We start from the raw sequence: 26,854 nt of genomic DNA, 5'->3' as shown, positions 1-26,854 counted from the left end.
CCATTGCTAGGTATGGTGGCAGGCCTTATAGCAGGTGGGGGGACTCTAGGCTCCTCAATGTACAAAGAGAAGAGCTTATCTGCCCACATGAACACCTGTTCAGAATGGTTGCATAAGCAGAAAATAAACCTCTATCACATTGGATCATTAGATGTTTAGGTCTGCTTATTACAGCTGGAAGCCTTCCTTGATTAATATAGACAATGGAACTAGTTAAATACTGCAATTAGGAGCAATTTCAACAGAGGCATGAGGATGGGCATCATGTCAGACTGCAGGGGTTGAAACATAAAATGGAAAGTGAGAACTCCAAACTTCCCAGAAATGTGGCTGTGAAGCGTGGGGAATGTGAGGACAGAAAGTGTAAGGCAGAAATGGAGGAGGATAGTCAGGAGAGGACATTTCTCATTTTAAGACAGAAGTACAAAGAGAACATGTCCCTGTAGAGGAGGAATGACTGGTCGGAGAGGCAGAAGAAACAAGAGGAAAATCAACATAAGAAGGTTCTCACTCAAAGAAGACTTGACAAAGGACTTGGATAATGAGTAAGAAAACCAAATACATAACATTTTTATATTTTAGAATAGAACCAAAGAAAGAAGCATAAAATAAAACAACCAAGAAATTATAGTTAAAATGCCAATATGTATGTAGAAAAGTTAATCCAATATGTAGATATTCACTTCTATATTCCCAGTACCTAAAATGTCACTTAGGGTAGAGTAGGTGCTCAATAAACATGTATGGAATGAATGAAGTAACTAATAGGATTAGGAAGATGGCTCCAGTTTGTCTCCTGTAGTTGAGTTTCTTATGGTTTGTCTCCCTCTCTGATTTCATCTTATTTTATGTTTCCTTCACTTCCCCAATGATCCTGTTTTGTTTCTTAAACTCCACATACAAGTGAAACTGTATCAAAACTGTCTTTCTCTGATAGACTTACTTCGCTCAGCATAATATCCTCTAGTTCCATCCACACTGTTGCAGAGGATCGCTGAAGGGGGAGGTGGGGGGGGATGGGGTAACCGGGAATGGGTACTAAGGAGGGCACATGATGTGATGAGCACTGGGTGTTATATGCAACTGATGAATCACTGAACTCTGCCTCAGAAACTAATAATACACTATATGTTAATAATTGAATTTAAATAAAATAAACTTAAAAAAAGGAAAATAGCTCCAAGAGGAATAATATGTTATTACACAAGGAGGAAGAGACAAGGAGGGTGTTACAGTACAGACTGGCACAGAGGGAAAAAACAATTGGTGTGTAGTTATATTTCTGATGCTGCATGTTTTAGCCTTATCGCAGGGGACTGTGAACAGCCTGCAAGGGGCCCTATACTATAGCAGATAAAGGAACAACAACAGGAAACATCCGAGGTGTATCCCCATCCTGCGACCTCCTCACTTCTTCCCTGGGGTGCTGCTAATGCACCTGCTACTGCTCAAGTGACAAAAAGAGTCTGAAAACTTAGAGTTCTTCCTCACTCCCCACTGAACTGGTCTCTCTGCATGGACTAAGGACACTCATGGACTTGGGACAGTTTTCATAATTGAAGCCAACTGAAAGTTACTGTAGGAGCATTTTCAATTAAATGAAAGCACTGGGGGATCTCTCAAGAATGTGTTTTTTAATAAAAACTGGTATCACAAAGGCCATTGGTGCTGGTACCCACATCATGTGAATATTGTAGGCGTAAGCATCGCGGTGGCCTTTTATTTTTCCACTCTGCAATAACAACTCTGTTTTTCAGTTAGGCTCATTCTTAGCTCCTCCGCAGGGAGATCTGGCCATGTGATGAAGACCTGGGAGTATTTAAGCTCTTTTCCTTTCCAGCTGCTTGGAATGTGGACAGAGTGCTGGCCGACGCTGGAGAGTGCACAGAGACAGTGAATACTGATAGAAGGTGCTAGAATCCCTGATCTGGGAGGTGTGACGTTGAACCAGGACTGTTAGGCTCCTTTGTGAGTCAAAAGACAAAATAGAGTCTGTGGGAGTAACACATGTCTCATCTCCAGATTCTACAAGATCAGGCTGAGAAGTCACTAGAGGGTGGAAGAGCTTGCAAGTGGGGAGAGCTTCCTTGGAGGTGGCCCCTCTCCTGAAGCATGGAGAGTGAACTACCTATTTAGCGTGATCATCCCTCCAGAGGTGGGGGTTGCAGGGACTGGTATTTTCTGTGCCACTGGAAGAGGCCACACAGACTCAGTGGCAGGGGTGGACTGACCTACCATGGAGCTCAAATAGCTGAGGTTTCAGACCTATCCACAGCCTGGACCCCTTCCAAGGCCTGCACAGAACTGTATATCCACAAAGTGTACTCTTCTTCTTAAACCAGACTTCCAAAACTACCTATGCTACAGGGGCACAAAATCTGCATCCACCATGGCTTATGTGCAGTGGAGCAGGGGAAGCCTGAGTCTGATGGAGAAATCTGAATCTGAATGGTTAGCTGGAGGAGGCCAAGTCCAGGCCAGGGGTTCTCAGTTGGGAGGTGGGACTTTTGAGCAAACCACACCACTGCTCCCATGAGAGAAGGAACTAGAACATGGACATCTCCTGAAAGCAGAGGGGACCAATGCCAGGCTACAGTAGCGCCGGGCAGGCTTGACTCTGCTCTCTTCTCTTCCTCCTTCCCTCCCAGAGCCTGGTGGGTGAGTAGGGTCAGGACAGGAACAGCTAAGTTGGGGGAGAGAGGAAGAGGGGAAGAAACTGACCACAGCCTTCCTGCTCAAGCAATTAAGGCTCTCATAACACTGTCCCAACTACTGGCATCCACTGAAAAAGGGGGAATAAATTTCAGTTAATTGCTTAGAGTTAGAAACAAGAATGATTGTGGACTTACATTAAACTTTCAAAGTTTTCTAGCTCCTGATTCAATCCTTTTGCCCTGCCTTTGGTCTCCAGGGTATTTCTGTAGGTTTTGATTTAAAATGTTATGGAGAAAGCCTTGTGAAAGGGAGGAGGCACAGAGGAAACATTCAGTTTGGGCCTTGCTCTGCAGGATTTCCCGCTGTGGAGATCCATCCCAGGAACAGCTATAACTTAGTCACTTCTTGTTTAGCAAGTGCCATGTGCATCGATTTCCACTTCTGCACAATTGATTTTTGCTTCTGTTCCCATTTGTGCCTTTGTTTTTGGACAGATATCATATGATGAGTGTCTGAGAAGTGTCTCCAAAAGGTCAGGGGACCTCATGAAAGAAGATCTTATTTGTCGATATGAACGTCAACAAGCAAATGCCTGGATTTATGGAGGAGACAGTATCACGGCTGAATTTAACCTCCGCCTTTTTGTTTTTTACCCCAACTTGACATCAAGTGATTTAGAAAAGAAAGAACCTGACCAATTACCATGATAAGTCTTGAGGACACTGGACTTGGGTTGTTTTAGAATCTGTCCGAATGTCCTTACGTTCTTCCTTCCAGTCATCTCTTTGTGAAGAATTTTCCAGCACAGTAGAAAGATTAATAAATTCCTGGCAAGCAATTTCCTTGATAAAATGACAGCCCTACATTCAGTAGTTTATGTCTACAGAGGATTTACTGCTTTTCCATCACCATCTTAGATACTCGCAAAGCAAGAACGTCCGTTTGTAGGCATCAAGGCTGCAGGTTCCTGTGTGCATAGTGGCTTCCGAAAGCAGTGAAAAACAATACGAGGGCCGTGTCCACTCTCTCTCATCTTCTATGGTTTGGACATTGGAGGAAATCTGCAGGCATCCCTCACCTATCCATAATTACTTATTGATTTCTTGTGTTGTGAGTGCGGTGGTGGCAAGACCCAGTGAAATGAATATAGCAGCAGTAAGAGGAGGGAGCCCTGTGTGAGACAGGCCGTGAAGGGCATGACTCCACTCCTACCCAAGCTCATTAGTCACTGGCTGAATGGTGTGCACAACCTGAGAGTCGATCTTCCTGACAATAAAAGGAAGGATGTTTAAAGATTAGTTTTATGTTTTGTTTCTCTCATCCAAATGGCAAGAATGAATACAATATCTCTATCCAGAGAAACATGACCTGACTCGGTCTCAAACACAAGCAGCTTGGAATTTTTTGAGACACCAGCTCATTGTGAAAGATCCTGTTGTTTTGGGTGGGGGTCACTTTAGGAGCACAGTTGTAAAAACACTAGGCAATGAATATTAGTGGAGAAGAATTAGTCTGGTTTCTAACCCAGAAGATTATCAGTACGAGTTTGATTCTGACATTTAATCTGGCTTTGATTTGACTCCTGCATTTATGAGCCAAGGATTTTAATCCACTCATGGAAGAGTTGAGTCGATGCTGGTTCTCTCTGGAGCACTTTGAGTTTCTAGAGCAAAATAATAAGCCTCAGTCCCATGAGCTACACAGTGAAAAAATTGTGACCTCCCTACTTGCCAACAGGGACCACCCTATCCCTTTCCATGGTAACTTTACAGGGTTTAAGAGCCCAGTATGTTTTCTCAGCAGGAAGTCCAGGGGAATGGGAGAACACACATAAGCCCCTTCTTCCTGAGCTCCTTCTTTCAGTACCAATACTCAGAGGCATTTTCGCTGTGGTGCCCTGAACCTTCCTGCTACCTCTGCTTCATCTCAGGACACGTCTCTGCCTCAGAGGACAGAGCAGGTCCACTGTACTTGAAGATCATGATTTCTCATTGAGTAATTACCTGAGGAGGGTCCCCTGGCATCAAACAGGATGGCCTGGCATGACCCCAAGTGGCTACTGATGCTTTTCGCAGAAACCTCTGTGGTAGTCTTTATGGGGCAGCCTTACCAGCTGAGTCCCATTGAGACCCAGGGACTGGCACGTGGGTCTGGAGGTGCAGACGGACACTGGAGGATAACAAAGGCCTTCTGTGCTGAGCTGGGGGTCTAGGAACAAGACCCACACAAGACATGTGTCATGGCAGGTAGCAGGGAACCACATGGCTGGCAACATGACCGAGGCGCCAACCACAACCAAGGTGGGAATTCACCTCCAGTCAGTAAAGCATTCAGGCTTGCTAGCTGGAATTTCTTATTAAGAGGTTATTTTGCCCCAACATGAGAGCAAATACGAAACTCTCATTTGCATTTTTAATGATTAAATGTTAATATAGGATTCTTTAGTTATTTATTAATTTATTTTTAAAGATTTTATTTTTATTCATGAAAGACAGAGAAAGGGGCAGAGACACAGGCAGAGGCAGAAGCAGGCTCCACACAGGGAGCCCAACGTGGGACTCGATCCCAGGACCCCAGGATCATGCCCTGAGCCGAAGGCAGACACTCAACCACTGAGCCACTCAGGAGCTCCTATATAGTACTATTTAACTATAAGTGAAGAAAGATTTGGATCCAAAGCCTAAAAACAATGTGCTAAGTCTCATCCAAATCTGAGTCCCAGTGGTAAACAAGCTAACGTTTTAAGCGACTGCTAAGTAAATAACACTTGAGAGCAAAACGAGCCACATATATTTTAAAACCAAATCCTGTTACTAAATTTTGTGTTCAAATTGGTCTTGGACCTAACGCCTCATGAAGACCAATAAACCAATGATCTCTACTGACTAGGAATGAGATAAATTCCAATTTTCCATGTCATTAAGCTGAGTGTTACAGTCAAAACTTTTAGACATTGGCAGCCAAGAGGGGAATTAGAAGTTTGGAGAACAGAGTAATCAAAATAGTTCAAGTAAACTAAGAACTTCAATTTTTAAAAGTTCAGCCATCTATTTTGTTTTTGCCAGAGGGAGAGATAGGATTTATTTCATTTTCTTCATTCTTATTTTCTAGCACAGAGTAAAGCAGCCTCTTCCAGGTGATATTTGCTCATTTTGCATGTAATTCAGAATTTTGCCCATTAGGAGTTAATATTTTAATTGTACTAGAGATGGAGGCAAGTTTCCTTGCAATTTTTGTTAAGAAATGACTTGCAGGGACGGCCGGGTGGCTAAGTGGTTGAGGATCTGCCTTTGGCTTAGGTTGTGATCCCAGGGTACCGGGATCGAGTCCCACATCGGGCTCCCTGCGGGGAGCCTGCTTTTCCCTCTGTCTGTGTCTCTGCCTCCTCTCTCTCTCTGTATCTCATGAATAAATAAATAAAATCTTTAAAAAAAAAGAAAGGAGTTGTAATATAAGGTCATAATTCAAATCCTCCCACAATTAATATTTGAACCAAGGAAGAAAATTGTTTTCTATAAAAGTCTAAAAAATATTATCTGTATATTAAATATTATAGCACTTTCTGCTCCAACATTTTTAGCTGAAAGCTTGAACTATTCATAATGCTTAAAAATAATTCTAAGTTTGAATTAAAACTTTTTTGTTCATTTAAACAAATCTCCCCTCCAACTGTTTTAGATTACTAAGGAATGACCTTAATGCAGTCCTTGGGAAGAGGTCAGAAAGATGATTTTCAGCGGAGGTGATAAAAAAATGTAGGAAAAATGAAGATGATTAGGTGGGCAAGTAGGGTGCAGGGTACAGTAGTGGTGGGGCACAGACTGTGGAGAGGCTTTGGAGGGTGTGGGGAGAGGGAGGGAAATTGAGTGGGGGACACAGAAGTTGAGTCCAGCTGGTGGCTAAATGCAGGCAGAAGGCTGGGGATGAGCTGCTCCAGAAAGATCTCATGGACTGTACTACAATGTCTGGACTCCATCCTGAGGCAAAGGGAACTGCTGGTTGTTATTGTCCCCAAAAGTCATTTAGTCAAATTTGCTTTTGAGAAAATTCCCCTGCCTGCCGTTTGGAGAATGGCCTGTAGCCTGCAGGGGGAGCACCCAGTTAGGGGTCTGTGACAATAATCCAGATGGAAGAAGCCAGCTTCCTGGCCATGACCATAGAATAAGTAGATGGAGGCAGAAGTGTGGGGCTTGCTGGTGGGTTGGATGTAGACACCTGAAGGAAAGGTGAGAGCAAGGGATGGTTCCTGGTTTAGGTGAGGGAGGATACAGGAAGAGGAGCTGAACCCAGGAAAGTAGGCCAGTTTGAGAGCTGGTTTTGTCTGAGGTGCTGTGGAAATGTGACAGGTTTTCTGGCAGGTGGCCAGATACATAGAGAAACAGATTTGGGAGAGCCCTACAAGTGGGTGGTAACTGAAGCCAAGGGAAGAGTATGGCACAGACACCAGGAAGAGACTGTATGTCAGATAAGCCAGATCTAGACACAGAACCTGGGGGACATCACCGTTTGAGAGTGAACAGGAAGACGTGTCCAAGAAGGATGGTGATGTCATAGGAGGCACCAGAAGACTATTTCTGCAAGTGATGCAATTTTACTACATTATTTTCAGACTAGAAACATACAGGATCACAGCAGGGCCTCTTATCAGGGAAACATGGCATGCCATTGACTAAGTCAGGGCCTGAACTACTGTCTGCTTATCTCAGTTCTAGATGTCTCCACGACCCTTGCTAACATTAGTCTTTGGCACAGTTGACCTGCACACACACAGATTAGCACTAAATGAAACAATAGTATTCAATTCTCTTCTAAAAGAGTGATAAACTGCATTGTCATTAATGGCCTTCCTGTAAAGCCCTATGTAATCTGGTTTACTCATATCCCTGAAGTGCAAGCAGGGGGACTAGAGAGTTATCCAGGGGACAGTGGGGAGAAAGGGTGGAGAAATGAAGGGGGGGAGAGAGCTGTGAAAATGTCGAAGTGAGTAATGATGATGATGGTGATGATGATGACAAAATAAAACCCTTGTACCCAAACATCCAGCTGCCTGTGGACAGGATGGCAGAGAGCGTCTGTCAACCAAATGGCATGCACAATGTTTTAGAATTAATAGCAGGAGCTCCTGTTAATATATGACTTTCCAGTTTACAAAGCTCTTTGATGATGACTGTCCCATTGGGCACAATCAGTGATCCTACTGGGCATGTGTCATGGCATTTACTCCATGGCTGAGAAAAGCAAGGGACAGGGATAAGACTGATGGGGACATGCCTACCATCTCCAGGAAAGGATGTGAAAGGTCTTTGACACCAAGGAATCCCCGGCCTCCTGAATCCCTAGGGCTCTGAGCACATGTCCAGATGCTGAGAGAGAGCATTCTGCTGAGTATGAGAGCTGCCACAGAGTATTTTAAGAGGTTACTCACTGTTCTGGAGAGCCCGCATTAGTAATGGCTATTGAAGTTTCAGCACTAATGGATGTAAGACAACCCCAGCACATCCATAAGCACCAAGAGTGAGACCCAGCGAGCAAAGGTCTACCCACCACCAGCAGGAAGGCCACAGGGCTATCAGTTCCTACGTGATAAGGAGGGAGGTCTCAGGGAGCTTGCCTCGTCATGCTGCAGCTTGAACCTCTGGCCATTGATTCTAAGTCCCAAGCTCCTTGTACTTTACCAGAGAGGGGGATGAGCCTCCCAGGCACCAACTTGCTCTCAAGCCTTATTAAGACTCGACTGCCAGGAACTGGGGAAGCATAGTTTCACTCTCTTTCTTCTGCTTTAACTAAACTTGGAGGAATATACTCATCTTGGGGTGCTACTTTGCAGAAAGGATCCTGACAAACTTGCATGCAGGTAGAGAAAGGTGAGAGTCCTGATGAAGGTTGTGGAAATGCTCATATATTAGACCTGAGCATGTCTGGCCTGAATGGGCATGACCTTGTGGAGATGGAATGGTTAGCTTCAAATGCAAGAAGGCTATCACAGACAAGAAAAAATCAGACTTTTCCAAATGGCACTGAAAGGCAGAAGTTGCTGATAAAGAGATTTTTACTTAATGCAAGCAGGAAGTTCTGAATAACCACAGCCACCCTGAAATAGAATAATATGCCTCATTAGATGGTGAATGTAATTGATATTAAGTGTATCTGAACACAAGGAAATGACTAGTGGAGCTGATACTGCCTTTCTTCCTTCAGTAAAAGAACTCCCTTCTTCCTGCCATAAAGTTTAGCAAGGACCCTGGTGGCCCACTTTTCCCATCCTGCCTTGCAGCTGGGTGTGGCCATGGAACTGAGTTCCTGGTCTTGGGATGTGAGCAGGAGCTCAGCACTTCTAGTATTGCTTATGAGGACATCACTTGCCCTGACTTCCCCTCTCTCTCTTCCTTCTTGTGGGCTGGAATAAGAGATGGATGAGCTAGGGAACTTTGCCTACAAAAATGAGGACAACAAGGCAAAACAAAGCAACAAGATGCTTCCCAGGATCCCCTGCTGGCCCTGGGCCCACTGTCTAATCAGGTACAGTTCCATGAGGGGGAAGGAGATACTTGCTTAGTTTGAGTTTCTACATTTTTGAGTCTTTCTGTGAGAGCAGCATAGTCTGTATCCTAACCAATGTAACCAGTTCTGGGCAATGTTGTACAGACTATTAAGGCATTATATGAGGGTCTGTAATCAATGATTTCTGTAATCTTGTAATTCTATGTTTCCCTTTCCCTGGAATGTTGTCTCCTTTCTTCCAAAACCAGCTGTCCCAAAGGTTCTCCCCATGGTCAGACATAAGCATACCATTATGTCAGTGTCCTTATTTTCTTTAGGAACAGATATTCCCAAAAGTCAAGAACTGTTGACCTCCAGCTTTTCTTTCCATCCCCAAATCAAATCTGTACCCAAGAGTTGTTGTCTTTTCCTCTATAAAACAGTCTCTGGGATGATGCAACTGATAATTTCTGAAGTTCTATTTGTAGTTATCCAAATTAAGGACTAGTTAAAAAAATAACAAGGTGGTGCCTGATGCATGTGAGAATATTCTTCAGTGATTATTTATTTTCTTTTCTGGGGAAAAAAATTCAGAAGTCCAGGCGTCACTGAAGTTGAAAGTTCAGATAACACAAATATGTTTTGGCTCACCATGTCTCAGGAATCAAATGTAATTTTGTATTGGTCAACACACCCAGCCGGAAGAATATTCTGATTTATTAAATGTGTCTCTCTAAGTAAAATAAAGTCATTGAGCTAATGAAATGAGATTCTGGCCTCTGTGCCTGAGTCCTGGGAGGAAATTAGCCAGTGACAGATGGACCTTTAATTCCGTCCCACAGATACGCCATTTTCATTTCAATTTCTCTCTCCCTACTCATGTTTTTCTCTATGCATAATGCCCTTAAGTCTTACCTCCTAATTTATGCAAACTTCATGAATTTTTTGAGATTTTGCTCTATAATTTTCCCACTCCTAATTCATTCAGTAAATTTATAGTACATCTTTCTGAGACTAAGGAAGTTATCAGTAATTATTTCATATTTCATTTTTACCCACATTAGCTGCTTCCCATATATTTTAAAAAATATTTTATTTATTTATTTATTTATTTATTTATTTATTTATTTATTTATTTATTTCTCCAAAGAGAGAGAGAGAAGGAGAGAGAGAGGAGGGTGAGCACAGAGGGAGAGGGAGAGGAAGCCACAATCTCCCCGCTGAGCAGGGACCCCGATGCAGGACTCCATCCCAGGACCCTGAGATCATGACCTGTGTCATGACCTGTGTGGAAGGCAGATGCTTCACCGACTGAGCCACCCAGGAGTCCCTAGCTGCTTCCTGTGTCTTATGTTTTCTCTGAAATTCTTCTTTCTTTAAGCCTATAATAGATGTTTAATAAACAGATTTGAAGCATGGATAATTAAACGATATGGATCAGACACTTTTTCAATGATATGTAAATTGTCGTGGAAGAACAGAAAGGAAATCTATTCCCTCACTGATTAAAAACAATACATAAGGATGAATGAATTTGGTCTTGTCACCAAAGGATTTTTCAGTAAGAAAAGCCTTTGTGAATTTTGAGCTTTGCTATTATGATATTGAGCATAAAGGTCCTCATTTAATTTGCAACTGCATAATTTGGAAATTATTAAGAATGGCTCTTTCTCAACCTTTTTAAATCATGGGTCAACTAAAAACATCACCAGGGGCCAATTGAAAACATCAGCATCGGTTTCTCCAGCTCATCCTCCTTGAATGTCCTTACATGAAACACATTTTAAACCATCTTTAGCTCTTGATTTTTGGCTCCATTAAATTCCTGTCAACACATTTTTTTCCGTCATGAAAACAAAAAGACAATTACACTTTCTGAACTCTACTACCAACTTAGAAAAAAATGAAGATGGAAAACTCATACTACCATTCAACAAATAACTTGTAGAGTCTCTAAAAGCAGTTTCCCTTCAATGCATATATGCAGGGGAAGGTGTATTTCAGCAAAGAGATGTTCGGGATCCAAGGGAATGTGGAGTTTATTTGAGGCGGTAATATTTCATCGAGCTTCTGGAGCCACTGATTCAGAACGACCAGCTCCCTTCTAATTTATAGAGTGTTCTTCATGTCCAGCTGCCTGTGGAGCCAAAGGATCCTGCCCTGGGAGAGAATTCATTTGGCTCCTGGAGGGGTCCATGAAGGAAATAAGTAGGGATGCTGAGATGTGAATTTCAAGCAAAACAAAATGTAACTCAAAACATTTGAGAGAAGGGTTTATCCTAACATGCAAAATATTTAGAGAAGAATATAATCCATTTACAACATGCCCTGAACACTGTATTTTGCCATCTCTGTTTCAACTTTAACATACTCGCTCTTAGCAAATAGGAAAATCTTGAAAGAGAAATATATAGGCTAAACTCTGTAAACTCAAAGTGCAAAGTAATGAGAGCATAAAGGAAAGAGAAAGGCCTAGGGGGAAGTCTAGAAACAGACTATAACTTAGTAGAACCAGTTATTAAATATTTAATTTTCCCGACCAGCTTAGAAAAAAGACAGATTTTTCCCTCTGGCAAGATGGGTCTTGCTCTTTGTGATGTGAACCTCTTGCTGCGGCCCCTCATGCCCAACCTAAGACTGGCAGGCTGGGGTGATGACAACAATGACTTTGGCTCCCTCTCCCCCTCCATGCAGGTGGCCAGGAAGCTGCAAGGAGGTCCTCTGGGCAGTTGGTGAGGAAGCCCAGGCCTGCACCCCTAGTCCTGCTTAGACTTTCTGAATCCCTACCAACACCAAAGCCTACGCTGTGCTCCCCATGGACTAGTGACACGCTTTATGCCTACCTGTTCCCTCCCATCCATCGAGGGATCATCATTTAAACTATCCACATTTGCTGGTCCAATAACAATAAAAACAACTTCTGAGATACATTGTTAAAAAATTCTCCCCTTCTAACCAAAAAGGAAAAGTTAAACAGCCTTTATTTAGCATCACTTGGAAATGAGGTATAGAATCAAAGTATCTAGATGTGACATTTTCCTCTGATGATTTTATTTTTAAACCATTTTGGGAATGAACACCTATGTGGAATGTAGGCTGTAAACACCCTCCTGCCTCCTGAGAGTGTACCTGACAAATGCCCGGCTCCTTCCTCCTGATGGGCAGCCATCATCCTCCGAACAGTGACTAAGTGAGGGTCAGGGCTAGGCACATAGGGCAGGCTGTTGGGTCTTCTCCTCGTTGTTCTTGGGCTGTGATACTTCTTGGCTTCCTGAATTGTTTTTTATATGTATATAGTTTTTCTTCTCTCCACCTTTATTGTTAATGCCTATCTATACCTACTGTTTTTTTTTTTGTGAAATCCCTCAGTTTATTAATTTTTAGTCCATTGTATGATATGGAAACTCAGGAAAACAAGCTCATTTTCTTTTCTGTAAGACAATATGGGGTAAGGCCCTATGAATATGGGTCTATCCAATCCAGAAGATTCATGGATCTTTGTGTATGTTTGGGACACTAGGTGACCTTCTCTTCTGCTTCTTCATTGACTGTCTTGCTTTAGTTGTGTTTCAATTACTCAGATTGTTGGGAAAGTACTTTCCATATCTATGATGCACCCTGTTATGACCAAATAATGGGTCTTTGGGTTCAGGGCCTGTGTGAACCATGAACCAAGAAGGTAAAGCAGAACTTACCTTTTTGTAGAGACTTCTCAGATCTCTGTACTGCCACATGCTGTTTAGGACCTGAGATGCGGCCTTGACCACTTTTGGAGAGTGTCTGATAAAGAAAACACAAGATACATAAGGTGGTGAGTGGGGTAGCTGGGCTTCAGAGTGGCATTGACTCATCAGGACATAGCATTTACAGGAATAAACATCCTTATGACCTCTGGCTCTTTCTTTTCTCTCAGCCTGTGGAGTGTGAGGGGACAATCTACTGGCCTCCACCTTTACTCTCATCAACGCACCCATGAAAGCAAGAGACAGGAATGCATTCAATTTGGCAAAGAATTTTCAAAATGCAAAAGGAAGAGCAGAGCCTTGAGTCTGAATGCAGACTTAGTGTTTGGCTACAACATGGAATAGAAAGAAGAGAAACACCCTCCTGTTCCATCCACATTGAAGAAAATGGTGGGTATTTGTCATTTCTAATGACTGAGTAATATTCCATTGTATATATAGACCACATCTTCTTTATCTGTTCATCTTTCGATGAACTGGAAGGTATTATGCTGAGTGAAGTAAGTCAATCGGAGAAGGACAAACATTATATGGTCTCATTCATTTGGGGAATAAAAAAATAGTGAAAGGGAATAGAGGGGAAAGGAGAAAAAATAAATGGAAAAAATCAGTGAGGGAGACAGAACATGAGAGACTCCTAACTCTGGGAAATGAACAAGGGGTGGTGGAAGGGGAGGTGGGTGGGGGGATGGGGTGACTGGGTGATGGGCACTGAGGGGGACACTTGACAGGATGAGCACTAGGTGTTATGCTATATGTTGGCAAATTGAACTCAAAACGTATCCAAAAAGAAGAAGAAGAAAAGAAAGAAGAGAAATATAGTGATCAGTAAGGGCCAGATTCAGGAGTTTTCATGGCAGTATTGTGTAACACCTGTGTAGTAAGAAGAAAAGAAATATTCATTTTCTCAACTGATGCAGGAGGGAATATACAATGTTGGCTCTATGTGCTTGCATGATGACGGGGAGTTGGTCTCCATTTGCTGGGGTCACACCCAGAAGATTGGCAGCAGAGGAAGATGTGTGCACATACTCTTACATTTGTATAGAGAAATGCATAAGTATCTATAAATAAAGCCCTGCATACAATTAAATTTCTTTCCTGTGGACCACAGTGAGAAACTAAAATCACATAAATCTTCCGACTTGTGGTTCCTACCATTTTCTTGTGTCATGGCTTTAAAATTGCTATGCAACAATAGTTAAATATTTTGACTTTTGGGTCAGTGCCTATCTGTGTCTCAAAAGAAATGAGGTCAATAAATTAGTGTTGATTTGATTGGATCAATTTCTTGGAGGTTATTTTTGGCCAGTGGTGAGGGAAACTATTAATTACCTGTAGATTATTTATTCTAATGGCTGGTTCTACAAGTGGCTACACAACTCTAGTGTTTCAGTGACACTGTGGTTGTCTCAGGGGCTGCATGGTTTTTTCTAAAGGGTTAGATAATAAACAGTCTCTACTTTGGGGGGCCATATGGTCTCAATCACAGCTACTCAGCTCTGCAACTGTGTGTAGCATGAGAGGCATCATAAATAATACATCAGCGAGTGGATGTGGCTGTGTTCCAATCAAATGTTATTTACAAAGACAGGAGATGGGTGGGATTTGGTCCCTGGGCCATAGATTCGTGACTCCTGGTCTATGTGTGTGATGATTCCTGGAGTCGGGCGGAACATAACCATTCATGAAAACTCCAAAGTGAAGTCCACTCCTGAAGCTGACCAGTGGTACAGCAGCCCAAAGACTCCCAGAAGAGAAAATCTGAATTGAGACCAAACATATCTGATATAAAATGGCTTCTGAAATAGAAAGTGAGCAGATGGTGAGATGGGATGAGGTTGAGGTTGGATTTGAGAGCCAGAGTAAGTGGATTGTTGTGAGGACATGCATGTTGTAATGGAATTATGGGATGTTAATACATGGCCAATTACATGTCTGCTACATTCCTGAGTCTACAAGTTTGCAATTTAGACCAAGTAAGTTTAAAGTTCCTTCATCCATTTGCTTACTGGTAACAGTAACAACCATTCTTACTATTTTTATTGCTGAGATGGAATTCAACTCTGTCTTTGAAAATACTGTGTTATATTATGTATTTTTAAAGGAAAAAAAAGTAAAGTTCTTATAAATTCCTCATTTTTTTCTCTATGAAAGATCAACTATATTTAAGTAACACATGTATTTTTCTTTATTAAAATGGATGATCCCTAAATGATTGAATAATTTATGCTAGTGTCATGCTCTAAATGCAATATTAAATTCCTTTGATTTAAAGACAGAGAATTTTAGATCTTTTTATGGATGCAGCCACAAGTACATGTTAATCTTATACAATCAATGCTGAACAAAGGTTAAGTGTTATGTTTTCCTGTATTTTATCATTGTTAGCTAGGTATTTGTCCATGGCAATAGTCAAGCAACTCTGATGATCATAGGTGAATATTCAGGTAGTGGTAAGGCGGTTGAGACATATTTAGTATGGAAATACTTGGAAACTGTAATTTTTTGTTTCTACTACTTGCTTAATTACAAAATAAAAAAAAGACTATGAATGTGTAATACATAGCAGATTTTAACCTCTCAATTAAAACGCCAATATATTACAGTGTCATAATAACATGTGAATGTCAACGAAACATTGCTCTTTTTAGACTTTGATTTTGATCCATCACTTGGACTGGTACCATAGCAACTTCTACTTGAAAAGCTGTAACTATCAATTGAAGGACTTGAACAATTGTTTCTAATGTGACAAGGGACTATAGCCTAAGCCACAACATACAGTTCTTACTGACAAGTAACAGTTGAGACTGTTAACAGCTTTTCTGTCTTATGACAAAATATTCAACACACTATTTCCTATATAATTGTTAAAATCAGAAAAAAATGTGCTTTTGAAAAGAACGTGATAGAATTTCATAACTGTGTTTAAAATGATGTGAAAAGAATAATTTATCAAGACTTGAAAGTAGTAAGTATAAGACTCCTGTAAGAGTCACAATTGGTTACACAATGTCTGATCTTTACCAAAGTTGTGGAATCAGGGGTGACCGAGGATGTCAGTTGGTACAATTTGTTGCAGGTGTTCAGCATAGCTATTCCAATCTGTAGGACCTTGGAACTCCAGTCCTGGTGGTTGTATTTGCAAAATACAATGAGTTGTACAGTTCAAACACACTGTGATTGGCAACTCACCAGTCTGACTTGTTAATTGCTTGGCATATTTAAATTTGTGTATATTTAGGAATGAAATACATAAATGCATAAAAATGAGGAATCACAGAAAGGCTTCCACCTGTGTTTTATCATGCTATCTGAAATTTTAAAAATCAGGTTTTAATTAAACTTATTTCTGGTAATAATTTTTTAAGGGCATTTCAGGGAGGACAGATTTGCAAAGATTTTATATATTAGCTAGAGTAAACTGCTATCCTTCCCTTTTTCAATTATTAACTAATTCCCGATTTCAAAAACTCTCTCTTCAATACAGAATTTCTTTTTTGTTGAAATGTGTCCAGAAGGCCTTGGGAATCTCAGTGCCTCATGTCATAACAGAATTGAGTGAAATGATGAGTTTAGTGTTAAGATTCAGAGCAATTCTGGATTCTTTTTAAGGGTGTTGAGAAGCAGCAACGAAAATCTAAAGTTATACAAACATGATTTTGATCCCCAAATTAGTCATTATATAAGCAAGAGGTAAGGGGAGCCTGGGTGGTGCAGCCTGTTGAGTGCTGACTCTGGATTTTGGCTCAGGTCATGATTTCAGGGTTGTGGGATTGAGTCCCACGTTGGGCTCTGTGCTGAGTGTGGAGTCTGCTTGGGATTCTCTCCCTCACTCTCTGCTTCTCCCCCTGCTCTCTCTCCTTCTCTAAAATAATACATAAATCTTTAAAAAAAGAGGTAAGCCACATGAAAGAATGGACAAAATATGCAGGAAAACAGGGAAGATGCCCCACCCCACCCAGTGCAACACTTCTCATTAAACCTGGTTTAAATCTCCACTATTTACTGGAAAATAAAGATCAAGAAACAATGAGATGAAACACATCACTATTCCATAAAGAAACTTCCAGTCAAGTAAAAGGGCAGTTATGAGATCATCCATTGTGAAAGAAACTTCCCATTAACGATAATCCAGATTGGACAAGACCCAACAGGACCATTTTCTAGATTGGAAATGTGGATATATACTCTTTCATGGATGGTTTCCTCAAATAATTTTTAAATTAGTTTCACCAAGTAATTTTCTTTGACCATAAAACTGATAAAAGCATCTCTTCTCTTGAAGGCCCATGTAAGTGATGTTTACTGATCCTTACACAGGTGGAAGACCAGACCACCCCTCAAACTCTCTAGTCTTATAATTCAAAGAGAATAATTTTTGAATGTCTTATGAATATGTACAAATATATCAGAGTGTTTGTGGACAATAGTTTCATTGTGTGTGTGTATTTGCTTAAAAAAAAGCTCTCACATATTAAGCTCTTAATGCTCAAAACAGGTAAGCATTCCAATTAGAGATTCCAAAGTTCTACTGAAGCTATATGAAAAAGAAAACCACGTAGAACAGCAATTTATCTTAATTCTAATATAATAAGGTATAATTCAAACCAACCATCTATCTTGCACCATTATTACATGAGTCCAATGGTGCTTCTCTACTTGATATTAGAAAAGTATTCAAATACTAATAAATTTAGTATCTCAATACTAAATTGTTGATTGAACCTATTTGGAAGTCTCAGGGTGCTTAAATAGAAACCTGAGACTTCTTTTATAATACAATGGTAATATCTTGAATCAAATAAAATAATGAATTTCCAAAAAGTCCCAAAGTATATCCCTCACTGCTTTTAACAGCGGAAGAAAAATTATTTGGCGTTTAGATGTAAAGAAATGGGGGAGACAGGGAATGAAAAGTCAAGAAGTAGACCTCTGATAACAAAAGGTTTCCCTCTTAATCTCATTGATTACATTAAGGGATTTCCAGGAGGCAAAATTTAATTAAGGTCTGTGAATGCTTCTGTAATATTGACAGCTTGCTGATATAAAGACGCTCTGGCTGCTAAAGATATGTTTTGGTTACATGCGGTAAGATACCATTGATTCTTAAATCAAACTGGGGGCATTTCCATTCTTGGCAGTGCAGTTGCTTGGACACAGGGCCTATCTTTCTTTATTCCACTTGCATAAAAGTCCTTTCTCACCATCATTCTCTCTGCCTGGAAAATTTCTATTCATCCTTTAAGACTTGATTATCATTTTTTCTAGGGTATTATGACAGCCTCTTCCTGTTTTAGACTGGAAAGCCTAGGCACAGTGACTTGTGACTTGTTGAATTAAATAATTTGTCAAATTGTAGAGTTAACATGAGAGGCTGGTGGGTCAGCACTGAGTTTTCTCTGATTCCCCCATTCCATTTGCTCCTCTACTCTCCCTGCATGACTCTCTATGCACAGCTGAAGAGGCAAAGGGCAGAAGGATGTGGATCTGTCATCAACACTTGGACCTGCAATCACAAAGAAGAGCAGCCACAAAACACCTTCACACACTCAGATTAAGCTGGTTGCTTATTCTGTGTTGAAGGAATACACTAGTGTGTCCATGCTGGATTGTCAAGTCTATCTTACCATATCATAGTAGTCACCAAGTCATGAGTTATTAATCATATTGAAATTATCAGGAAGATCAGCTTTCATCATGGGGTAGGAAGACTGAAAGCCATTTGTTATTTCCCTTCCCTTGATTTTAAGAGACAAATGCTTTTCAGTGACATTCAATAGTGTTACCCATAACCAATGGATGTTGGGCACACTTAGAACCAGTTCTACCAGCACCATTTCTACCATAATACGAAGTCATTGTCCGACTTACTTATCTCCTTTGCTTTTGGAGATGCCAACCAACTTCTCAATGCCGCCGGCATCCCGTAAGGCCTTGGCGTTCTCCATGTTCTTAGTGATCACTTCATGCAGAGTGCAGCAGACGGCTGTCACCGTGTCATCCGACATGGCTTTACTTGCTGCATTGTTGCTGTTGTTGCCACCTGGAAGCCTGTGGACGAGGTCTCGCATGGCATATTTGCCTTCGGAAAAAAAAGTCAAGCAAAGAGTTGAAATGAGGCCAAAATGGATGAAGAGGTAAAGAGGAAGGTAGGGACAGGGGAGAAAAAGAGAACACAAGAGGCCACATTAATGCAATATTGTCCATTTCCCATCACATATTCTCTGCTGTTGGGTCACTGTGAACACACACAGAGAACAGGTTTTCTTTGTGGTGAGTGTGTAAACCTTTATGTTAGACAGATGTGGGATGGAATTTCTGGGCAAGTTAGTTCATGCCTGTGAGCCTCAGCTTTTTAAAACCTGTAAATCAAGAACAATAATGGTACCTATGTCACAAGGCTGTTGCAAAGATGAAATGGGTAAATGTGTGGAAAACATGTCACACACGAGGATCACGGAGGATGCAGGACTCAGTAGGTGTCAGCTGTCAGTGGGTCCCTGCTCGACAGTCACAGAAGCTAAGAAAACATTTGGTAATTCTGACAGAACTTCAAAAATACCTTGATAGGAACCATGTTGGGACCTGAACTATTTAACAAGGATCAAACCACAAATATGTGGAGATCATTATCATATACATAACTTCTGGGTTCTGGCTCTTTTAAAACAAAGAGAAACATTTCAAGCAAGGGAGAGAGGCTTTACAAGTAATACATAGCTAGGTGTCCTTTGAACTAGGCTAGCTCAGTGATCCACCTGTCTCTCTGATGGGATTTATTGTATGGCTCTACCATATAACACTTACTAATTTGACACATCCTCCTTGTGTGAAAAACAAGGAAAATAAAATCCAACTTTGCTTCCTTGACTTGCTTCATCATTATTAATCTTGCTACTCCCAATGATAAAGGTACTTATAATGACATCTTTATGGAGTACTTTTAGTTTACAAAGCATTTTGGGCATTACCAATAACCCCGAAAGACATAAATTAATCCCACCTGCAGCTTCCAATTATGTTCCATTAATTTACTTCTGAAACTAAGTAAATGAATGCCTATAGTAAAGTTGGCTGATTCTTAAATTTTTTCAGATGGCATTGGTATTTGTTCAAAGCTAAACCCCTTCCTTGTTTCCCCTCCTCCAATCAGACTGTTTAGCTAGCTCCTGAAAGCCATTTGAAATACTTTGCCTCCACACATGTCTCTAAAAGATAGACTCTTGGGCTATTTAATCTTCTGGTGTGTGGTGTCCAGGGGTAAGGAAAGGAAAGTCATGGTTGAAGATAGTGGTATCTTCATTCTTGGCATTAATAAATAAAACATAGACCTTGTAATTTTGGTATCTGCTCTTATCCTATATTTAGGTGGCTTATTTTAGCTTGAACAAAAAAAAATGCTAATGTCTAAATTACTGAAATAGGAAAGTGTCTTTGTTCACTTGATAGCTGAGAAGTATCTGACAAAAATGATTTGCCTGAAAATCTCCAAATGTAGTCTATTTGTTTTCTAAAGACAATACTTAAAATAGTTTGGAGAAGATCCTTTGTGCATGGGCAGTCCTCGGAGCAACTCGCTGTATCTATTTATCATTAAATAACACTCAGCTCTGGCTAAGAGTCTACTTTTGCTGAGCTCAGCATGCTGGCACGCACGTCATTGGTTCATTAACCTGCACAGACCATTCTAAGCCAAACCTGAGTTACACAGATGTGAGAAGATTGATGAATGGGGTCCTAAAATTTTTTCTTCCTAAGGGAAGTGATAGAGGAAGGAAACACAACTATTTAAATCATTGTGCATCCAGGGGCATTCACACTCCTGACTGAGTATGGAGGACTGGTTTGTGACCTTGGACATTTCAGCTGCAGTATTTTTCAGTTTTTGTTGTTACTGACATTTAAAAAATTCTATCAGATAAATTCAAAGGTGTGGATTCAACCTACATGGTTTCTGAATCCATGAGTCCTGAATGAAATACAAGATGTCCCCGTCACATTCAGGGAGCATGGACAGCTCCTCCCCCACCCCAGCACAGCCTCTCTGACTTGCCCCAGGGTGCTGTACAAACACTGTTGTTTTTCATCTACTACACAGTGTGTAAAATGACAGGAGTCACTACCATATATAACCAACCACAACTTGTCAAGGAAACCCTTTGGCATGATTTTATTTCTAATTATTTCCAATAGGGTTCACTGACATTTTACTGGACAGGTGGAGATTTTTCATTTAGTCTATTTATTAACCTATTTGGAAGGATACATTTTAATTTATATTTTTGACCCTCCATGTGGAGAAAAAAATCAAATAAAATTATTCCATAGAGAAGACGTCTGGATGAAGTTTGTTAATTCTTTTAAGGGCATATGATTGTTTTAGCCTTCCATTCTGCTGCTGAGAAAAGCTGTCTTCTCATACTGGAACTGGAACCCTATCTTCATGTAAAATTTGGGTAGCAAGAATAGCTTTTTTCTTTGTGTTCATAAACTTTTAGGCTAACTGGGTGGGAAAAAAAATCTAGGAACACAATAATTACAGCCCCAAGTGACCTTGTGAGGCTAATAACAAGTCCAGGAAAGGAGACATTAGGTTGCACTGGGCTTGCCAGGGAAGGCCTGATATAGGAAGTGAACATTCAGGATTTGTTCTTTAGGTCAGGGGAGCCCCAAGATCAACCTGGTATTTCACAAAGAGAATTCTGGAGCCTCCAGAAGGAAAGTTTCAGGGGCACCTGAGTGACTCAGTCTTTTAAGTGTCTGACTCTTGATTTCAGCTCAGGCCATGAGATCCAGCTCCACATCGGGCTCCACAGTAGGCATGGAGTCTGCTTAAGATTCTCTCTCTCCCTCTCCCTCTGCCCCTCCTCCATCACATGCCCTCTCTCTTTCTCTCAAAAAGAAGAAGAAGAAGAAGAAGAAGAAGAAGAAAGAAAGAAAGAAAGAAAGAAGAAGAAAGAAGAAGAAGAAGAAGAAGAAGAAGAAGAAGAAGAAGAAGAAGAAAAGAAGAAGAAGAAGAAGAAGAAGAAGAAGAAGAAGAAGAAAGAAGAAGAAGAAGAAGGAGAAGGAGAAGGAGAAGGAGAAGGAGAAGGAGAAGGAAGAAGGTTTTGGAATAGAAACACTAAAGGTTGGAGAAACACTCTTTTTCTTGACAATAGATCTGTCTCTGAACTTCTACTGAAATTGTAAGCACCACAACTCAAGGTGGCTTGTGCCCATAATTGTTCTATGTCACATATTTCCTTTGTTCCCCATGTTTCTGAACAACAGAAAGAGTGAAAAAGCCATTCTTGCTACCAATAAGAGGGATCTTGACACCCCCTCCTCCCACCCCCATCCCCACCCCATTCAAGCTTTTGGGTCTCTAAAGTCTGAGATTTCTTCAGAGATGAAAGGAATTAATCCTCTTTAGGAATGAATTCCCTTTTTGTGCCACAGTGGTGATGAGAAAACGTTGCAAGGTGGGTCAAACTGCAATTATCACAGCTTAACACCATGAAGGGGATCAAATTGGTTTGGGTTTGGGTTTTGGTTTGATTTGATTTCAGAGAGAAACAGAGGCGAGATTCTTCTTGGGCTAAGGAGGAGAGTGGCTGCCCCCCCCCAGATGGATGCCATCTCTTTAGGAACATGGAGGAGGAATGTTCTGCTGGGGCCTCAGGACATTAAGAGCACCTGGAGCCCAGTGGCACCCCTGTGGTGTGTTGGGATGCTGTGTGGGTGCAAAGAAGATCATAAGCAGACAGGCCTAACCTTGGGATTGAGTCTGGCAGGAGACAGAAGAGTTTCCTGTCTTAGGATGAACTGCTGAGGTCCACAGAAAGGCCAGTGGTACCAGCACCCACTGTAGACTGAACCACTCCCCCTTTCTCTGGATTTAATTGGATTAAAAATAAGTGAATGGTATGGCACACACTGAAAGTCATAGAATGATTCATGCTGTTTAACAAGCAACTGTAATTTTCAGGACAAAAAAGAGGACTTGTGACCTGGGTCAGGGACAGGATGGCAGTCAGGATGGAGAACTCTAAGATGGAACTGACAAGTGAAGCATTGGGGGTGATGGAGGAAAGAAGATTCAGGAGTCTCCAGCTGGGGCAATGAGGTGAGTAGTGACAATCAAGTGAATTTTAGAGTTCAATGATTATGGACAAGTTGGATTTCTATTGTATTTCTTCACCCACAGAGGAAAAAAAAAAGCCATGCAAAGTTAGTTAGTTTTATATGGGAGAATAGCACAGCCAAATCCCATCAAGGAAAGAAGATGCTCATCAGGTTCAAAAGACACCTAGATTTGTGAAAGCAAAGTAAATGCCTCAGCCTGCCTCCATTTGAAAGAAATATGCTCCTCATCGTCCACTGTCACAGAATCACATGTTAAAAAAAGAAAAACATGTTGCTCCCTCAGATTGAAACAAAACAAAGCAACTCTGCTGCCATTAGCACCACTGCCAACAAACAGATCACTCTGTTTTGTTTAAGTTCCCAGTAGAAATGAATACTTGGGTCCTTTCTTCTATGTTACTTAGCTTCGGATGAAAATAACTTTATTTTTGATAGGCAGTACTGGTATGGGATGACTAGTGGAGTTACTGTAATTGTGTGAACAATACACCGTGTTTCCATCAATGATTCAATGATAGACTAACTGTAACCTTACTCTGCTACCCTTGGTTGAGCCTGTGTTCTAAGTTCAGAACCTCTAGAAAATTGCGAATTAAAATTATTTTCTCTTTCTAATCTCCTTTCTGAAGTCTTCTGTTTAAAGTGTTGGGTCCATGAAAGTGCAGATGACCTCAGGAGACCCAACCAACTGTGCTGCCCAAGAAGGGCACTTTTAGCAGAGCTCTGATGCAGACAAGGGCTGGTGGAAATTTCAGGATGGTGCAACAGGGCTCTGCTCTCATTGACTTCTTCAGCTTCTGTGTTATTTGCTTGCTTGCTTATGACTCTGTTTCTATTTCTGTCTCAGGACTAAGCCTATTTCTGGAATTGATTTGTGTGCCACCACTTAGTTTCCCCACTGGTGGTAGCGATATTGAGTAGTGGTTTGTGGTCTAACCACCTGTGCTCTGTAAGGTAGCAGATGACAGAGTCGTCACTTGAGTCCCTTCCGATTATGTATCTCTTTTTGAACACGAGATGGAGTCCTCTGTATAGCTGGTCTTTGTGATGACTCAAAGGTCTTCATAAACTTAAATCTCTCAAATCAACTTTAGAGAAAAGATAATTTTTAAAAAGGCTAAAATGAAGAGCAGTGTTGGGTCAGAAACATCATGGCTGCTTTGTCTCTGAGGTCTAAGCTCTTTGGCTTCGTTTCTGGGGTTTCTAAAGTTGGCCTGTGAGTTTTTGCTGAGATGCTCTAAATTTACACTTTCTGTTTCAATTTTTTTAAATATTTTATTTATTTATTCATGAGAGACACAGAGAGAGAGAGATAGAGAGAGAGAGAGAGAGAAGAGAGAGAGAGAGAGAGGCACACAGACACAGGCAGAAGCAGAGGGAGAAGCAGGCTCCATGCAGGGAGCCTGACATGGGACTCAATCCCGGGTCTCCAGGATCACACCCTGGGCTGAAGGCAGCACTAAACCTCTGAGCCACCTGGGCTGCCCTCAATTTTTTTTTTTTTACTGTGATATAATACACATATCCTAAAATGTACCATCTTACCCACTTTTAAGTATGCAATTCGGTGATATTAAGTAAATTTGTATTGTGCAACTATCACCACCATCCATCTCCAGAATTGTTTTATCTTGCAAAATTGAAACTCTGTATCATTAAACTATTACTACCTATCCTCCCATCCTCCTATCAATGAACATTCTACTTTATATCATTAAGATTTTGAGTACTCTAAGTATCTCGTATAAGTGGAATCATATAGTATATATCTTTATGTGACTGACATATTTTACTTAGTATAACATCCTTGAGCTTCATCTATATTGTAGCATATATCAAACTTTCTTTTCAAGGCTGAATAATATTCCACTCATGCATATGCCTAGCCCTTTTTGCTTTTCCATTCATTTGTTGATGGCCACTTGAGTTGCTCCCTCATTTTAACAATTGTGAATAATAATAATAACACTGGTGTGCAACTATGCTTTCACTTTCCATTTGTTTCTGTCTTTGAGTTAAGTAGAGTGGTGGAAGGAACACCCCAAGGCAGAGTCCCAAGTCCTTGAAGGGGAATGATAGAGACAAAACCTGGAGGCAAGGACAGTGATAAATAAGCTACTCTTTCGAAGCCTGAGGGCACAACATCCTGACCTTGTGCCTTCCAAGACCTCGGAGTTGATGGACCAAAGAGCCACAGGTGCAGATCATATGCTCTCCTCTTCCACTTCTGCCCCAGGGTAACTCCTAAACTCATTGTAATGCATTCGCATTGTGGGAAACAGCCCTGACCCATGGAGAAGGGTGCCATGACACCTCATGTACAGACCTTATAGTGTCAAAAACTTACCCTTCCAACCTGTGGGAGGAGTTTCCCAAAGGATTGAAATAGCTTCCATTGGAGACTACTCCACTATACGTCACAGCTCAGAGAGACTCAATAACATCCAATCCCAAGACAACCTACAGGCCATTTCCATCTCATAGAACTTGTCCAGCTCTCCCACTTTGAGAGTGAACTTCCATTTTAATAAATTGCTTTGTGCTTGCTACTTTCCTTCTGGCTGTCTTTATTCTGAGCACAGATGCCCACATAAATCTTCTTATGGGGAATCCAAGGATCAAGATCTGTATTCACACAATGCAGACTGTCTCTCACCTGTAATATCTGGACCTAGAGTGAGTCTCTTATAGATGGCATATAGTTGGATCACGTTTTTAATTTTTTTAAAAATTTTTATTTATTTTATGATAGTCACAGAGAGAGAGAGAGAGAGAGAGAGAGAGAGAGAGAGAGAGGCAGATACACAGGCAGAGGGAGAAGCAGGCTCCATGCACCGGGAGCCCGACGTGGGATTCGATCCGGGGTCTCCAGAATCGCGCCCTGGGCCAAAGGCAGGCGCCAAACCGCTGCGCCACCCAGGGATCCCACGTTTTTAATTTTTAAAAAAGCTTTTATTTATTTACTTATGAGAGACACACAGAGAGAGGCAGAGACATAGGCAGAGGGAGAAACTGGCTCCTATGGGGAGCCCAATGTGGGACTTGATCCCAGGATCCCAGGATCACGACCCGAGCCAAAGGCAGACAATCAATCACTGAGCCACCCAGTGCCCCGATCATGTTTTTTAATCCATTCTTTGTTTTTTGACTGGAGAGTGTAATCAATTTGTATTTTAAAAAAAATCACTGATAAAGAGGAGTTACTTATCTTAGTTTTCTACTTGTTTTGTAGTTCTTTTTTTAAAAAAAGATTGTTTTATTTATTTGAGAGAGAGAAAGAGAGCACTCATGAGCAGGGCAGAGTGAGAGGGAGAAGCAGACTCCCCACTGAGCAGAGAGCCTGACATGGGGCTCCATCCCACAACCCTGAGATCATGACCTGAGCTGAAGGCAGACACTTAACTGACTGAGCCACCCAGGTGCCCACCTTGTAGTGTTTTTTGGACCCTCATTTCCTGCATTCCTGTCTCTTTTGTGTTTATTTGATTTTTTTGTAGTGAAATGTTTTAATTTTCTTCTCATTTGCTTTCATATATATTCTATAACTATTTTTACTATGGTTACCATGGGGATTACATTTAATATCCTAAAGTTATAAAATTCTAATTTAAATTTATACTATTTTACTTCAATAACATAAAAACTCTGCTTTATTTATAGCTCCATCCCCACCCTTTTCAGTTATGGATGTCACAAAATTCCATCTTTGTAAATGTCATATGTCTAAAAACAAAATAATTGGTTTTTTTAATGTATCAGTCTCTTGAATCATGTAGAAAACATGGAATATGAGATTTACAAACTGCCAGTGACAATAATACTAGCTTTTATAATTACCCATGTAT

At 41.0% G+C, this 26,854-nt stretch overlaps 1 protein-coding gene across 2 annotated transcripts in view; it reads right to left on the bottom strand.

Moving 5' to 3' along the window:
* Nucleotides 1-26,854, bottom strand: part of CTNND2 (catenin delta 2) — a 918,117-nt gene that overhangs the window by 30,492 nt on the left and 860,771 nt on the right. For both annotated transcript variants that reach the window (XM_055308537.1, XM_055308538.1), the window contains 2 exons: nt 18,756-18,966; nt 12,831-12,915 (listed from right to left, as the gene is read on the bottom strand). In XM_055308537.1, coding sequence (XP_055164512.1) covers nt 12,831-12,915; nt 18,756-18,966 — 296 coding nt within the window. The remainder of the gene's footprint in view (nt 1-12,830; nt 12,916-18,755; nt 18,967-26,854) is intronic.

This window comes from Nyctereutes procyonoides, unplaced genomic scaffold (assembly GCF_905146905.1).
Source record: "Nyctereutes procyonoides isolate TBG_1078 unplaced genomic scaffold, NYPRO_anot_genome, whole genome shotgun sequence".
In the NCBI taxonomy this organism is placed as follows: Eukaryota; Metazoa; Chordata; class Mammalia; order Carnivora; family Canidae; genus Nyctereutes; species Nyctereutes procyonoides.
Note: the sequence above shows the minus strand (reverse complement) of the source record. Positions and strands in the feature narration are given on the sequence as shown.